Raw genomic sequence first — 15,264 nt, forward strand, 5'->3', positions numbered from 1 at the left:
CTCGTGCCGGGTTACGAGATAAAAAGAAAAAGTCTCGTGGCTGGGTACGAGACAAAAATAAAAAAGTCTCCAGAAGTTGTTTCAAAGACAAGCAAGTTTTAATAAGCGAAAAAGGGGCTAAGATTCAACCCCCCTTCTCTTAGCCACTGAAAACCATCAGAGATCCAAGCATACTGAAATAGATTGTCACTTTATTAGGGAGAAGGTTAAAACGACTTTGTCAAACTAGTACGTGTCTCAACAAAATACTAATTAGCATACATCTTCACTAAAGCAGTTTTGGCATCACAATTTAATTAACTTTCTCATGTCCAAATTAAAAACATATAATTTATATGCTCCAACTTGAGAAAGAATATTAAATCCAAACGTATTTAATAATTAGTGATTAAATTAGTTACAAATAGACTTAATTACAATTACAGTTGTACAATTTTTAAAATTAGTTAGAGCTATCACTACCGCAGAGGCAGAGAGTAGCGGCAGGGGGTTGGCGGCTGTGACCATAATCGCCGCTAATCAAGAAGGATCCTGGCAGAGATGTGTGGCGATCAGGTAAAAGCCACAAAACTCCCCTGGATAGCGGCTGGGTAGTGAACACTGCTGCTAAATTAGGAAGTATATCTTCAGGCTTCCTCGTTTCACAGTATCTTCCTGGTGCGAACAAAGCGGGAGAAAAGGCGCCAAGCAAAACCATCCCACCCGGCGACTTCTTCAATAAACGCCACTAGGTGAGTTTCAAATCAGTGTTTTAATTCCACTTTAATCTTACAACTCAAAATTACTTCCTCCCAATTCTACAGAAACCCGCGAGTTGAGTTTGGTAGCGCGCCAACCAAGAGCGGGAGCACAGCCGAGAAATATCAAGGAAGAACCCACCCAGGTGAGGATTTTATCATGATTCGACTTGTCAATTCCCCCTTTTCATGTTACAACCATTAATCGAGAACTCTAATTGAGAACCCCAATTTTGCAGAAACCCCCAATTTTTCAAGCTTTCCCCTATCATCCACAATTCCTGAAGCTCATACTCTCCCCTGTCGAGTTGCGCAGCTGCCTTCGCGACCAGTCCGCTGGCACTGGTTAGTCCTGACACTATGATCTTTTCTTATTGATTTCATTGTTGGTTAGAATTTTGTAAAAATATTTATCTATATCTATTTTTAACTGGGGTTAATTGCCGCTGTTCATAGACTGGAATTTGAAGGTACCCCTTTTTTTGATTTAATGGGTGCTCTGTATTGAAAGTGATAGTTAGAGTAGAAAGCTTTAACAAAGGCTCGTTATCAATGTTAGAGGGTTGAGTTTCTTTGGTTTGCATCTCTCTTGCATCTACTTCCTGTTTTTTTAATTACCCAAGAATGTGTTTCTTTGGTTTGCATCTCCCTTGCACAGGAGAAATTGAGAAACTTTGCACGCACTAATCTAAATATTTTGTTTGTTGATAAATTTTTCCTGTAAAGTACAGGACATTGGTAACTGCTGTTTCATAGCTGTGGTGTGTTCTTTGCCACTTCCCATTGGTTCAGCTCTGTTATCATTTTCTCATGTTTTTTACGACAAAAGCTTGATATTTATCATCTGTGTATTGTTTATAATAGTATTCTGAGTCAGGTTGGTTGTTGGTGTGTTGGGGTGTGTGTTTGTACAGTTGGGCTTGTTGGTTTTGGCTTAGTTTCCTTTATCTTCATTATGATTCTTCTATTCTTGTCTCCCAAATCTGTCATTTTTCTGCCTATTTGAGTGTTTTAAAAAAAGTAACTTTTATCTTTATTTTCATTCTATTTTTTACTTCTTTGTTTTACAACACTTAGGTTGTACATTGTATCCTCTTTCAATTTCATACTTTTTTATTTAAATGCTTTGCTTCCTTTTGATGTTTTGGTGATATACTGCATATAGATCTGGGATTTTAGATTTCATATTCAGATATGGGGTGCTTAAAGTTTGTGTCTTTCTCCTATTCTTCAAACGAGCTAGTTTTTCACTTTTCACATGTGTAGAGAGTAATGGCTAAAACTTAAAAGGGACCATTGCCACTTCATTGAGCTTTACTTAAGTTCTAATATTCTCAAGGGAAAAAAATAAAATAAAATAATAAAATAAAAAGAGGACACTTTACTCCTGAACATTAATGAGTTTGGAATTATGGTTGTCAGCAATTCTGTACATCATAGCACACCCAATCATTTCTAGTTATAATATGCTTTTGTTGACCGCATCATGAGCTTAGAAGATTACATTAAGTGGGATGCTAATGTAGCTGTCATTGTAGTTTATTGATGGTGCATGGAGGGCTCAAGTGCTCCTTGGTGCTATGGAGTAAAAGGGAGGAAATGTCATTAAAGAAAATTTTGAAAAAAGGTGGAAGATAGTTTTCCGTTAATGATAGTTTACTTATTATGTTGGTGCAAGGTTTTATTATGTTTAGTGTGTTCCATTTATTTCTATTTTGTTTGGTGGTAGTGGAGTTAGTTTACATGGAGTTTCTTCGAAGGGATTATATGTAGGTTTATTTGTTTGTTGGGTTTTTTATTTTCTGTTGAATACCATTGTCATTTGCTGCAAAGTGCAAACAAATCCGTCTCTTTCATTCTTATAAATCAAAATCCTTATTGGCTTTATTTCTTTCTCATATTACTATTGCCTCCCTATCGACTTTGATTCTTATAAACCAAATTGCATTGCATGTGAAAAAGACACTACTTTTTGTTCATACTATACTTACTGTGACACTGGACTAATTGGTCATGATTCTCTTGATGTCATTCATGCTACTCTAGTGCTGAACTGCTATTTGATTTTTTCAGACCCTTTTCTTATGTGTCACTCTTCCTGAGCTGCTCGTGTTGTTATTATTTTTTATGTTCTTTTTCGTTGAACCAATTATTTGTACCTCTATGGTAGACGACAAGATAGAGAAACTATAATCAAATATTTTGCATAATCATACCTACGAAATTTATGTCTACAATTTCAAGATTCTATTCTCTATCCATTATGACTGTTTAGTTATATTTTTTTCATTAATTTTTAAATCTAACTTTCAGTCCTATTTTCTTTTTCTTTTTTTGAGGAAGCTTTTATTTTCTTTTCACTTTTTGGACTTGGAACCAGCAACTCTTTCACCCAGTAATTATTTAGAAAGCACGGAATTTTGCAATGAGTAAGCCTCCTCCTCAATACCTTTTGTGTGCTACATGTTACCTGGGATGCAAGTAACTTTTATTTCTGTTTCTGTTTTGAGTTATTCCGTCGCTCTCTACATGGTTTTGCTTGTAATATATTGTCAAGTTTATTACGTATGGCACTTTTCCATCTCATAATTGTGATAAACTGTTATTGGTTCTCTTGACACACTCCCCATTTTTTCCTTTATTTTATTACAAGTTCTATGTATTTTTTTACTATTTTTTTATTTGTTTCTGCTATTTCATTCATTTAGACATTGATAAGAGCTGGATTACAAAGCCTAGAGGGAGTGCAGAATATAGGGATGGTCTGAATAGATTCCTTGACTTCGCATTTGTCAATGCATCATCCGATGGGATGATACATTGTCCATGCCCGTTGTGTGGGTTCCGGTGTTACCAAACTAGAGAGGACACGTACGATCACCTTCTGATGAAACCCTTTCCCCCTAACTATACCTTTTGGTTACATCACGGTGAGAGGATCGTAGATGAGAGATCCAGCGCTAGGGAAGAACTAGAACCTAATGTAAATTTAGGAGATCAAATGCGAGACATGGTCCACGACGCATTCAACTTCCCGGGACTGCAGAGTGATAATGAAGACTCGATGAATGGGGATGTTAGAGACGTTGCGGAGGGGTTGCCGTACTTATCTGATGAACCTAGCTGCGGGGCTCGTGCCTTTCATGACTTGCTTGAGGACGGCGAGCAGGGATTATATCCGGGATGCTCAAGATTCTCGAAGCTGTCTTTCTTGGTTAGGCTGTACCATATAAAGTGCATATGCGGAGTGAGCGACAATGCTTTCGGATTGATTCTAGAGCTACTGGGGGATGCCTTTGAGCATGCAAGGATTCCGAAGACCTTGCACGATGCCAAAAGGATCATAAGGAAGCTCGGCATTGGGTACAAGAAGATAGATGCATGTCCAAATGACTGCATGCTATACCAGGGTACAGACCAAGACTTGTCTAGATGCAAACGGTGTGAGGCATCCAAGTGGAAGCAAAAGACCAGGAAGAATTCTTTAGTCAGAATCAACGCCGTTGTCAAGAAGAATGGAAAACCTCTACCGGCAAAGATTCTCCATTACTTTCCTCTGATTCCACAGTTGCAGCGATTATTCATGTCCAGCAAGACATCCGTTGACATGTTGTAGCACAATAGAGGAACCAACTCTGACGGTTCCTTGAGGCATCCCAGGGATGGCGAGGGTTGGAAAGCATTTGACAGGAGATATACTGACTTTTCTGGCGATCCGCGCAATGTTCGCTTAGCCCTGGCTAGTGATGGCTTCAATCCTTATGGAAACCTCAGTTCAAAGTACTCAATATGGCCAGTGATTCTTATTCCGTACAACCTACCCCATGGATTTGCATGAAACAAACTAACTTTATTCTCTCTATGATTATTCCCAGTCCTAAAATGCCTGGCAATGACATAGATGTCTACTTACAGCCCCTGATCGATGAGCTGAAGGAGTTGTGGGCTGGTGTTGATACCTACGACGCCAGTGAGAAGAAAATGTTCAAGATGTGAGCTGCACTGATGTGGACTATCAGTGATTTTCCTGGCTTGGGCAATTATTTGGCTGGAATACTTACGGCGGGAGAGCTTGTCCCACGTGCAATTTGGATGCCGAGACTATGCGACTCAACTTCAGTCAGAAATGGTGTTATATGGGTCATCGTCGCTTCTTGAATCGCGATCACAAATATAGACAGGACCGGAGTAGATTTGATGGCAAGGTAGATGATAGATCCCCACCTACCAAATTGACTGGTAGGGATGTCCTGAGACAATTGAAGGGTGTTCCTGTCTCACAAGGCAAGGTGCAAGCGGTGGGCGGTAAAAGAAGGCGCAGACAGCAGACCGTGGTGCAAGACGAGTCTCCCTGGAAAAAGAGGAGTTTATTCTTTGATTTGCCGTACTGGGAGAACAACGAGTTACGTCACAACCTTGATGTAATGCACATAGAGAAGAATGTATGCGACAACATTATTTTCACCATGTTGAACGAGAGCGGTAAGTCCAAAGACCACCTAAAAGCTCGAAAAGATCTCCAGTTGATGGGCATCCGGCAGGATATATGGCCAGTTGAAGGTGGAAAGTATCCCGATGTAGTCTTTACCATGCAGAATCCAGAGAAGGGTGTCTTTCTTAGGACAATCAAGAATGTGGTCTTTCCAGATGGGTACTCTAGCAACATCTCTCGCTGTGTTGATTTAAAACAGCGCAAGTTATTCGGCTTGAAGAGTCATGACTGCCATATTCTAATGGAACATCTACTGTCAATTACGTCAAAACACGTGTTGCCCACCCCAGTGTCCGCCGTCTTGGCTGAGTTATCAGCCTTTTTCCGAATAATATGCAGTAAATCCATAGATCCTCAACAATTTCCTCTCCTTTAGCATCGTGTAGTCCATACATTGTGCCACATGGAGATGATATTTCCACCTTCTTTCTTCACAGTTATGGTTCATCTAACGGTTCATTTGGTTGAGGAGGTCCGTCTCGGTGGCCCAGTGCATTACCGGTGGATATACCCAATTGAGAGGTATTGATCTACTTAAGCTTTCTCGACCTGTTTATAAATGGATAGCTGTCATCTAGTAATTTGTACGTTATGTTCTCAAAGGTACCTATGTCGTCTCAAGCAGTATGTGCGTAACAGGGCACAACCGGAAGGATCAATTGCAGAGGGCTACTTATCTGAGGAGATTCTCACATTCTGTTCTAGATATCTAGATAATATCGAGACTAGGATCAACCGACCAACGTGCGTTGATGACCGGCCGATTGATGCTCCACCGAGCGAGATTGCCAACATGTTCCCAGTGGTTGGAAAGGCGGTTGGGGCAAGTTCATTTTTTACTCTAACAGCAACCGAAAAGCTTCAAGCACATCGTCATGTACTGGTCAATTGCATTGCTGTAGAGAAATTCTTGGAGTAAGTACAGAGCCTGAGCTATAAAATTATACAGTGAGCCAATTTGGTACTGATAGTACTAAACTTGAACAAACCTTTTGTATGCACAGTGAGTACAAAGCCATCACAAAGAGAAAACTGCGAAGTACAACAAGGTCCAGTCTCACATAGATAGCGTTGTGCACAGAGAATTTGCTAACTAGTTCAGGCATAAGGTAATCTTTAATATCTCAGGATCCTACTACCCTTTGATGCCCTCTTGCCTCTAATGGTTCAATGCCAGGTCCCATTTGGAAGCACCAATCACTCGAACGAGTTGCAGTGGCTCACCTACGGTCCCCTCGCTCAGGCCAAACGCTATCCAACTTACAACGTCAATGGATTTAAATTTAGGACCATGTTGAGGGAGGAAGGGATGAAAACACAGAATAGCGGGGTTTATGTCACTTCAGATACTAGAAGTTATGCAAGTAAACGGGATGCCAATGTTGCTGTCGACGGCGTCTCGTATTACGGGAAATTAGTAGACATCATCGAGCTAAATTACAGTGGTCAATTCAATGTAGTCTTATTCAAGTGTATTTGGGCAGACACTACGTCGGGCAGAGGCATCCGGCAAGACGTTCTGGGCCACACCTATGTCAATTTTGCCAATCCGATTCACACCGATGATCGAGAAGACGATGAGCCGTATATATTGGCATCTGAGGCTCGTCTTGTGTTCTACGTAGAGGATAAGGTGGAGAGCGGATGGAGTGTAGTAGTCCATGTGAAGCCAAGAGATTTGTTTGACATGGGCGCAGATTATGAATATTGTAAGGTCGACCTTAATCCACAGGCCCGTATGACTAGCTTGCCTGAATTTGATGTCGAAGGGCTGCAGTTGACAAGAGACGGCGATTTAGAGGAGTCAACTAGTGAAAGGGTTGAAGATTGTGATGAGGCTGCCGATTCCTAAAAAACTGTTCTCCACCATGCATGTAGCTCATATTCATGGCAGTTCTGGATATATACTACTGTCCTGATTCACCTACGATAGATATTGGATTTTATTTTAGTCATATCATTAGATAATAGGTTGATTATAGTGACTTATTTGAGATTTTTTAAAACTTATCCTCTCATGTAAAGCTCTTTTATTCAACTATGTCTTCACAATGCTATTACCTCTCCAACTAGACTTCTTACAATCACATTTTTATATTGTCCTTGTACATTCTTCCTATTTTTGGTGGACTATCAGGGAAATTGGAGAGCAGAAACTTCTTTCTCATTACCAGAAGCCATTGGTTCGCAGAGAAGATGATAGCTGAGTCTCCATTCTCTTCCTTGGACCACGCAACGTCCTTTGCAAGACAGTTGTGGTTTAAAGAGTCCCGCATACAATCATGGTTGGATTCCTTCTCTGGACAAAGTCACCTCTATCGAGCCATAGATCATGCACCGGGATCAATGATGAGGGTTTGTTTGCTGTTGCCCAATTTATTTTTGTACTCCATTTTCTTATTCGTGGAAAACATATTCATGTGATAATTCTAAAACTTTAGGAAATGCTTCATTGGGACCGAAAGTACCGGGTTAAATTTGGGTTTGAGTTTGTAACAAGTACGGAGACGTGGTTCTCACAGAAGATACTTGACGAGGTGAAGGTAAATATTCACGTATTACCTTGCTATTTATTTAACGTATCACAATTTTACTCACCCTAGTTTAATTAATTGCCAACTTAGATGAAATTCGGTGCTTACATGTGATTTTCTGGTTGACGTTATTGTTGAGATGCACAGAAATTTGCTACTTGTGTAGTTGAAGATAAGCAATGTTAGTTAACTCAAATAAGTATCAAGATATATAGGTGTTGACTTTTGAGAAGTTCATAGTGCAGTATAAAGAGAGTATTGTCTCACGACACAAGTATAACTTTCTATTAATTGCTATCTTTTCTTTCTCCAATATCCTCTCTACTTACTTATTTCTAACATAATATGCATATCAAGTTATTATCTAGCATATCACTTCGTGTACTTGTGAATGGATAAAAAGGAAAATGGGTATAATGTAATACTATCAAGTAAATCCACCTAGCTGTATATTGTATTAAGCAGAATGCAACTCCTCAAACCTGCAATGACTGGGTATCAAAAACTTTAAACCCATTATGGTCCTAGTTTAGTACACTCTTATCAAATATTACTTATGTATTTCAATAGGATCTAGTGCTGCAATTATAACTGGGCATGATTTGATTCACTAGAAAAACCACACCACTCCACATACTTATGTAGCCCGCAACAATGCAGGAGTCGCTTATATCTTGTATCAATTTGAGACCTAAATCTGTGTGCATGAGGCATATTCTTTTATCTGACTTGAGCAGAAAGAGCACTCCAAAAGATTCATTCTGTTTCTGGTGTTACTGGTGTTCTCTTTCTTTGATGTCATAGTCTTCTTGCTATCTAATATGTTTGCTATCTCAAGAAATAAAATGTAATGATTCTACTGCTGAGTCACCTGATTTTTTATGTTTTAGGTTTGGAATCATTTGAATGATTTTACATTGTCCCAGGTTTTTACAAACAGTATTTCCACATTATTTTTGTGATGTGTTGTGCAGGCACGATATAAAAATACTCTTGTTAATGAACTAGATATTGCAGCACAAGAGGAATTCAAACTCATAGAACACGGACTTGAACGTCTATGGGAACGTAAGAAAGACAACTTTACTTGTTGTTGATGTAATATGATTATGTTCATACACTAATTCTTGAAATTCTGCGCCTATTTTGTGCTATGATGTACCTCTCAGGGTTATCTCGATCCCAGATTCAGGAGGCATCCGAAGCTGCTGGAGAGGTGGTTCTGGATTCAGTGGAGAAAGAGGACGTTGTCCCCTCCGGTGGCTCTGAAGAGGCTGATTCTGCTGGACAAAATGCTTCGATGCTGTCGTATGACCTCAATAAAACGCCGGAAGAGAATGATTATCCTTATAGTGGAATGTCTCCTGATAAGAAAAATGCCTGCCACCTAGCTATGTGGGCGACTAGATACTTGAACCCTTGATGATATTGCAATAGTTTAATTGAAGAATTAGGATTCAAATTTATAGGATGCCCAAGACTTGTTTTTTGAAGATGTCGTGACTTTATAATTCTTCAGATTGTTATTAGGGATCGTTAGTATGCTGCATTGAAGGTCCTTGGTCTACTGCTTTACGTATTTCTGCACTTTATTGAAAGACTATCGCAAGATTCTGATTATTAAAAAATTTTTGGCACAATGATGAGCGAAATAGTTTGCTATGATATTTTTCGAACAAACTAACAAATAAAAATCTATCTATTTTTTTTTTTAGTTTCTTTTGGCGTCTGAAAAAAGTACCTAGAAATATGCTAGTAATTATTATTATTATTGTTATTAATAATATTATTATTATTATTATTATTATTATTATTATTATTATTATTATTATTGATAGTTATAATTATTTTAATAATTACTCACCTTATTATTATTATATTCACGTCTTTCTTATTTTATTAATTATTATTATTATTTAATATTGGTATTTTATTATTATTATTATTATTATTATTATTATTATTATTATTATTATTATTATTATTATACCTTTTTTGGCCTCATATTTTTCATTTTTCAACTTAATATTCACAATTTTTAACACAAATACATTTCTATCACATATTAGGTATGACCTTCTATCTGTTTATATTATTTTTCATAAGCTACTTTAAAAAAATAAAACTTTACCAAACCAAGTCTATTCTTATCACAACTTAATATGCTTATTGTTATTATTGTTATTTTACCCTATTATTATTATTATTATTATTATTATTATTATTATTATTATTATTAGTGTTATAAAATGTTAAAATGAAAACATAGATTGCTAATCTTAAAGGAATCAATAGCTAGTGAGGGCTAAATTTAAATGTTAAATTTAAAGTTAATTGAAAAACAAAAATGAAAAAAGTTGTTGATAAAATGTAACATTTTATATTATAATTATTATTATGTTTAACCCACATACTGTATTATTATTACTATTATTGTTATTATGTTAAAATTTAAAATATCAGCAGCAAATTTACGTTGTGCAATATTTTTTGGTTTTAAGATTTCTCAAATTATATTCCTCTCGATTATGTTGTGTTTTTTTGGCAAAATATTTTCATGGTTCAAATTATTATTATTAGAATTAATATTATTAATTCCCTCTAACAATCAAAATTAGGGATTTCGTTTAATATCAAATATTTTAAATACCCGCCAAATTTGATTACTCCTCATATGAAATACTCATCGTCTGTAACCCACCCTTTCTTCTCAATCCTAATACACCCCAACCCTACCTCACAACACTTAGCCCTGAATACAGTGAACGAAGCCCCACCCCCAAAGAGGAGCTCTCAACTCTCGCGCTCTAGCACCTCATTGTCTTTGACTGCGTAGTTAGGTCGTCCTCTTTGCTGTTAGCTCGTCCGTTCGAGCCAGCTGTTACATCGTCCTCTCACTGCTGTGGTAATCATCAGTTCTCTATCAATTTATGATGGTATAATGTTTCTTTGATTGGACGTTCTTACTGCATATGAAGGTTGTGCATGTTTCGATAATGGTACGATTCTGGTTTTCCTAATTACTCATGTCTCATCTTTTGATGAAATCCCACTTCATTATTTGAATCTAGGTCAGTGATTATAGCCCAATAGGTGGTATTTACTTAGATGGTTAGAGATTTGAGTGTATTGCTAGTTTAGATTTGAAAAGAAAGTTCTTCTATGATCAATGAAGTGTGGAACTATATGTTTGTGCTGTGGTTTGGTTCTCTGAGAATCAATCAATAATCATCACACTACTCAATAGAAACCAGTAAATATGGTTAGTACACCAATTAGTGTGGTATAAAATTGGGCTAATTAATTTTTTTACTGTGCAGCTCCCAGGACTGTGGCAAAGTCCAGGAGCAGGATTTAGGTAGTAATTAGACTGCTGTGAAGAATGAATGTTATGTATAATTTATATGTCCAACTTTTAATCCAAATCACTACTACTTGTAGTATATAAGGACCTTAAATATAGATGTATATCCAGCTCACTCTTTATAAGTTATTGTATTAGTTTTGATGTTGTCTCTTAAGATTGGACACTAATCAAAATTAGTTCAACAGCATTAATTCCTTAATTATTGATGTGAGTATATATCTTGTTGGCTGGGACCATAATCTAAATACACAACATTGTGCAAGAAAAGCTTGAATACCTGATCAGAATAAACATATAACTTTTATTTGGTGCACTGCTAAAACAAAACATTATCTGATCACTTTGCTTCATTATTGAATCGATTTAACTTTGAGATTTGAGACTTGTGTGGTATAAATGACTGAATTTTCTGATTATGATGGTTAATCGAGCTTCAGCTGTCATCTTCACTTTGTTTATTACTGTCATGAACCAAGTGTTCCACCTGATTACTTAGTAATGTTCTAAATTATGATTAACTAACACCTTATAACGCTTACCTTGAAGGTTACTATTCAATTAGTATGTAATTTTTTTATAGGAGCCTGTTTGTGAGGATTATTTGAATGTGTGTTTACGAAGGGCATTCTTCCAAGCCCACTTGGTTATCCTGTTAACTAATTCATGTGTTATGGACCATGACTATATTTATTATTTTTTGGGTGCTTGTTGGCGTCAGGAGTTTACGATGGCTCAGAAAGGTCGATTCACGAAAAAATCAAAATTGGGACCAGGATCTCACCAACCTCAAACGGGAGCGAATGCGACTTTGGACTCCCACCATGATGGCTCTCAAATTCTTCCAACCAATGGCGAAAGTGTTCCCGCTAGTGGTGATAGTGTCCGCGCTACTTCACGCCTTTTTCGTCCCCCGCAAAGTGAACCAAGACCTGCTCCACAAACGAGCACAAATAGTACCCAAAACTCACTGACAGGCCATCTGAACTTGGACGCTAATGCTAATGAGGTACCTCTTGTTAAAGAAGAAGTTGACGAGCTCCATGATGCTCCTGTGGTTCAGAGTCGCAGAGGACGCAAGACTACATAGTTTTGGACTGTTAAGATCATAGGTATCTTTCCAAATTATTTTTCTTCCATCAACATCATTTAAGCTCCACCCATTATTAATTTACACAATACTGAAATTCGTTCATCCCAAATGCTTTCAGTTGCAAAACAGGTCAATGACATTTGACCTTCTCCATTTGTTTGCAAAGTGGTTTTTTAATTTCTTGTATCATAATCTTTAATTGGATAAAATGTATTCTGTGGCCTGTCAAAATAATTATAAAAGATTCTGATTTATTATATTAATTTTACTTTTGCCTACATTTCAAATAAAGCGGTAAATTTGTTCTTATTATATTAATTTTTTTTTAAATTTGTTTCAAGTGTTGCAAATCTACACCAATTTATGCATGTTATATGTTGAATTGATCCATCGTAATTCTTGTGTTAGGTTTATACTAAGGTAGTATTTTAATATTATTATGTTATATATAAATTTTCTCGCATGATATCCACAACACAAATGTTATATTTGGCTTATAGATTCTGACGGCACAATCAAGCCGGCAAAACTAAGCGTGGGGATGCTATGGCACGGCCTAACGGTAGGAAGATCGTGCTCATGTTTAACAACGCAAAGCAAGCAATTGGAGACGAAGCTGGACTGTTGAGTGGCGTGCTTGGTCTGCTGGGATCTGATTATAGAAAATTTCCCATCTGTAGGAAAAGTTGGCATCAGATTACCACTAAAGACAAGGTTTATAACGAATGTGTCAAGGTAAAAGTTTATATCCCGGGTAAATTAAATTTGCTTATTTTTACAATTATTGACAACTTGTATTATCTGTGTAGCGAATTTTCCACTTTGATGAAGACAGCGAAGGAACTATTAAGAAAAATATTTTGAAAAGTATGGGGAAGGCTTGGAAGGAAACAAGGCTGAGGTTGTATGACTGTTTTTATGAGCCAACATTCACTACTGATTAAAATCTTGAGAATCGACCGTCGGGAATTGATCGAGAGCATTGGAGATGGTTCCTTGACTATCGCGTCGAACCTGAGACGAAGGTAATATACTGTATCGTTGTTACACAAGAATACCAATTATGCTGCATTGAGTCCTTTTCTATTAGATTCTAATTGCCCTTTGTCTCTGATGGACCAATAGAAGAAGTGCAGAAAAAACGCGGAGAATCGATCAAAACAACAATATACCCACACTGGCAGTTCGAAAAGCTTCGCACGGCGGATGGAAGAGGAGGTAATTTACTTGTTTTATTTAGTTATGCTAGTATCTCTGTGACTAAATTTTCATTGATTTTGTGGAAAATTTTAATGCAAAAACTTTGTTGTTACAGTCGGAAGAACAATGAAGGATAGTCGGTAGAGGAGAGTTATGGATCAAAGTGCACAAAAAGAAGGATGGCTCATATATGAATGATGAAGCAAGAGTAATTGGTGTAAGTAGTACTTGTTAATTGATAAAGGTTAACACAAGTCAGTTTAGGAGAATTACCCCTTTTGTGGTTTTGGTTGATAGTACATATCTTTCCATGTTACTATGATATTGCATGCTCCAAGCTTAAAAAATGATGCACCATGCATTGCATATATAGAGTTTATGTGTAATATTAACTTTTTATGCTGCTATATTTGTGTGTTTTTTATCGTGATGTAAGTGATACAGTTAATTGAGGAGATTACTAATTTGTGTATGTAGGAAAGAATTGAGAAAATTGAGTAACAGGATGAGTCCATTGCTCAGGTTTTCGGAAAAGAAAAACCGGGTAGAGTACGTGGTGTGGGTTTTGGACCGACTCCTAGTCAACTCTTCGGTCCGAATTCACATGCGCCTGGCAACGGAGTCCAACTAAAGGAGACCCAGAGGAGGCTGCTTGAACTGCAGGCAGAGCTGGAAGGCGAGAAGTTGAAGAGGAAGGCGATGGAGGACGAGGCAGCAGCAGAGAAGAAATAGATGAAAGTAATGGAGGACGAGGCAGCAGCAGAGAAAAAAAAGATGAAAGCGATGGAGAGTGCTCTGATTTATCTGTTTCAAAGGCAGTGAGTGGAGCTACCACCAGACATCGTTGCAGGGATGAGTTTCATGGAATGATAGAGTGAAAATAGAATATTAGGATTGGAGTTATTTTGCATTGAAGTAAACATTTTATTGAACTAGACTGAGCAACTCTACAAAAGAGATTTATTTACTTCGTATTTTGATGGATATATTAATTTGTTTTGCTTATATTTTAATTTTGTTTTTGCTTCAAGTTTAGATTCTATTTTTGTTGAAAATTTTCACTCTGATAATAATGAAAAATAAAAAATAGTTAAAAAGAATAATTCAATAATATTTTAAATAAATTACGCGTGTTTTATTTGAAAAACGAAAATTTCTTTTTTTCATTTTTATTAAATTAGCGGCGGTTAACCGCCGCTGTTTGGGTTCAGAGATAACAAAAACCGTTACATCTGGCGGCGGTTGCAAACCACCGGTAACTTTTAACATAAACTGATGTCCCATTTGGCGGCAGTTTAAAACCGCCGCTAAACTTGTGGAAACTTGGACTCATCATGCCAACTTGCAGCGGTTTGAAAACCGCCGGTAAATATGAAGGAAACCGTGAAGGACTCATTTGGCGGCGGTTTTCAATTTTGTGCCGCAAAATTTTGATTTAGCGACGGCTATACCAACGGTTTATGAAAACCGCCGCCAAACCCAATCCCAATCCCGGCGCCCATATCCATGGTGTTTCTATAAATCGCCAGCATTTGATTTTGCGGCGATTTAAAACCGCCGCTAATAAAAAAACCGCCGCCAATTCGTCTTTACCTTGTAGTGTATAAATCCTCTTGTATATAAACCAACATACACATCTTCATTCTTAGTTTTGCATCATTCAATTTTCCACCAAAGTCTCTGATCTAACATTCCTTACCAAAACAAACAACTAATAATAATAATAATAATAATAATAGTGTATGATTAATTTGTCTTCTGGTTTATATTGCTTAATTATTAAAAAAATGAAGAATATAATAGAAGGTTGCGGATACGTCATTATCAACTAGAAACGAATCACC

The 15,264-nt window shown here is 37.2% G+C and overlaps 2 protein-coding genes across 3 annotated transcripts; both read left to right on the forward strand.

Moving 5' to 3' along the window:
• The first annotated feature begins 456 nt into the window (after positions 1-456).
• Positions 457-9,403, forward strand: LOC148567046 (uric acid degradation bifunctional protein TTL-like). 2 transcript variants are annotated; one of them, XM_088484081.1, is made up of 7 exons: positions 457-731; positions 804-883; positions 977-1,082; positions 7,367-7,584; positions 7,671-7,772; positions 8,738-8,831; positions 8,933-9,403. In XM_088484081.1, the coding sequence occupies exons 4-7, from the start codon at positions 7,426-7,428 to the stop codon at positions 9,184-9,186; spliced, it is 609 nt and encodes a 202-aa protein (XP_088340207.1). In that variant the 5' UTR covers positions 457-731; positions 804-883; positions 977-1,082; positions 7,367-7,425; the 3' UTR covers positions 9,187-9,403. The 2 variants fall into 2 exon arrangements, with proteins under 2 accessions (XP_088340207.1, XP_088340208.1); XM_088484082.1 differs by lacking the exon at positions 457-731 and having other exon boundaries at positions 769-883.
• LOC148567047 (uncharacterized) lies at positions 3,305-4,733 on the forward strand. Its single transcript, XM_088484517.1, has 4 exons — positions 3,305-3,338; positions 3,446-4,269; positions 4,354-4,517; positions 4,613-4,733. The coding sequence occupies exons 1-4, from the start codon at positions 3,305-3,307 to the stop codon at positions 4,731-4,733; spliced, it is 1,143 nt and encodes a 380-aa protein (XP_088340643.1).
• Positions 9,404-15,264: the final 5,861 nt, after the last annotated feature.

The sequence above is a fragment of the Arachis ipaensis genome, chromosome B4 (genome assembly GCF_059453495.1).
Source record: "Arachis ipaensis isolate K30076 ecotype BB chromosome B4, ASM5945349v1, whole genome shotgun sequence".
Lineage (NCBI taxonomy): Eukaryota > Viridiplantae > Streptophyta > Magnoliopsida > Fabales > Fabaceae > Arachis > Arachis ipaensis.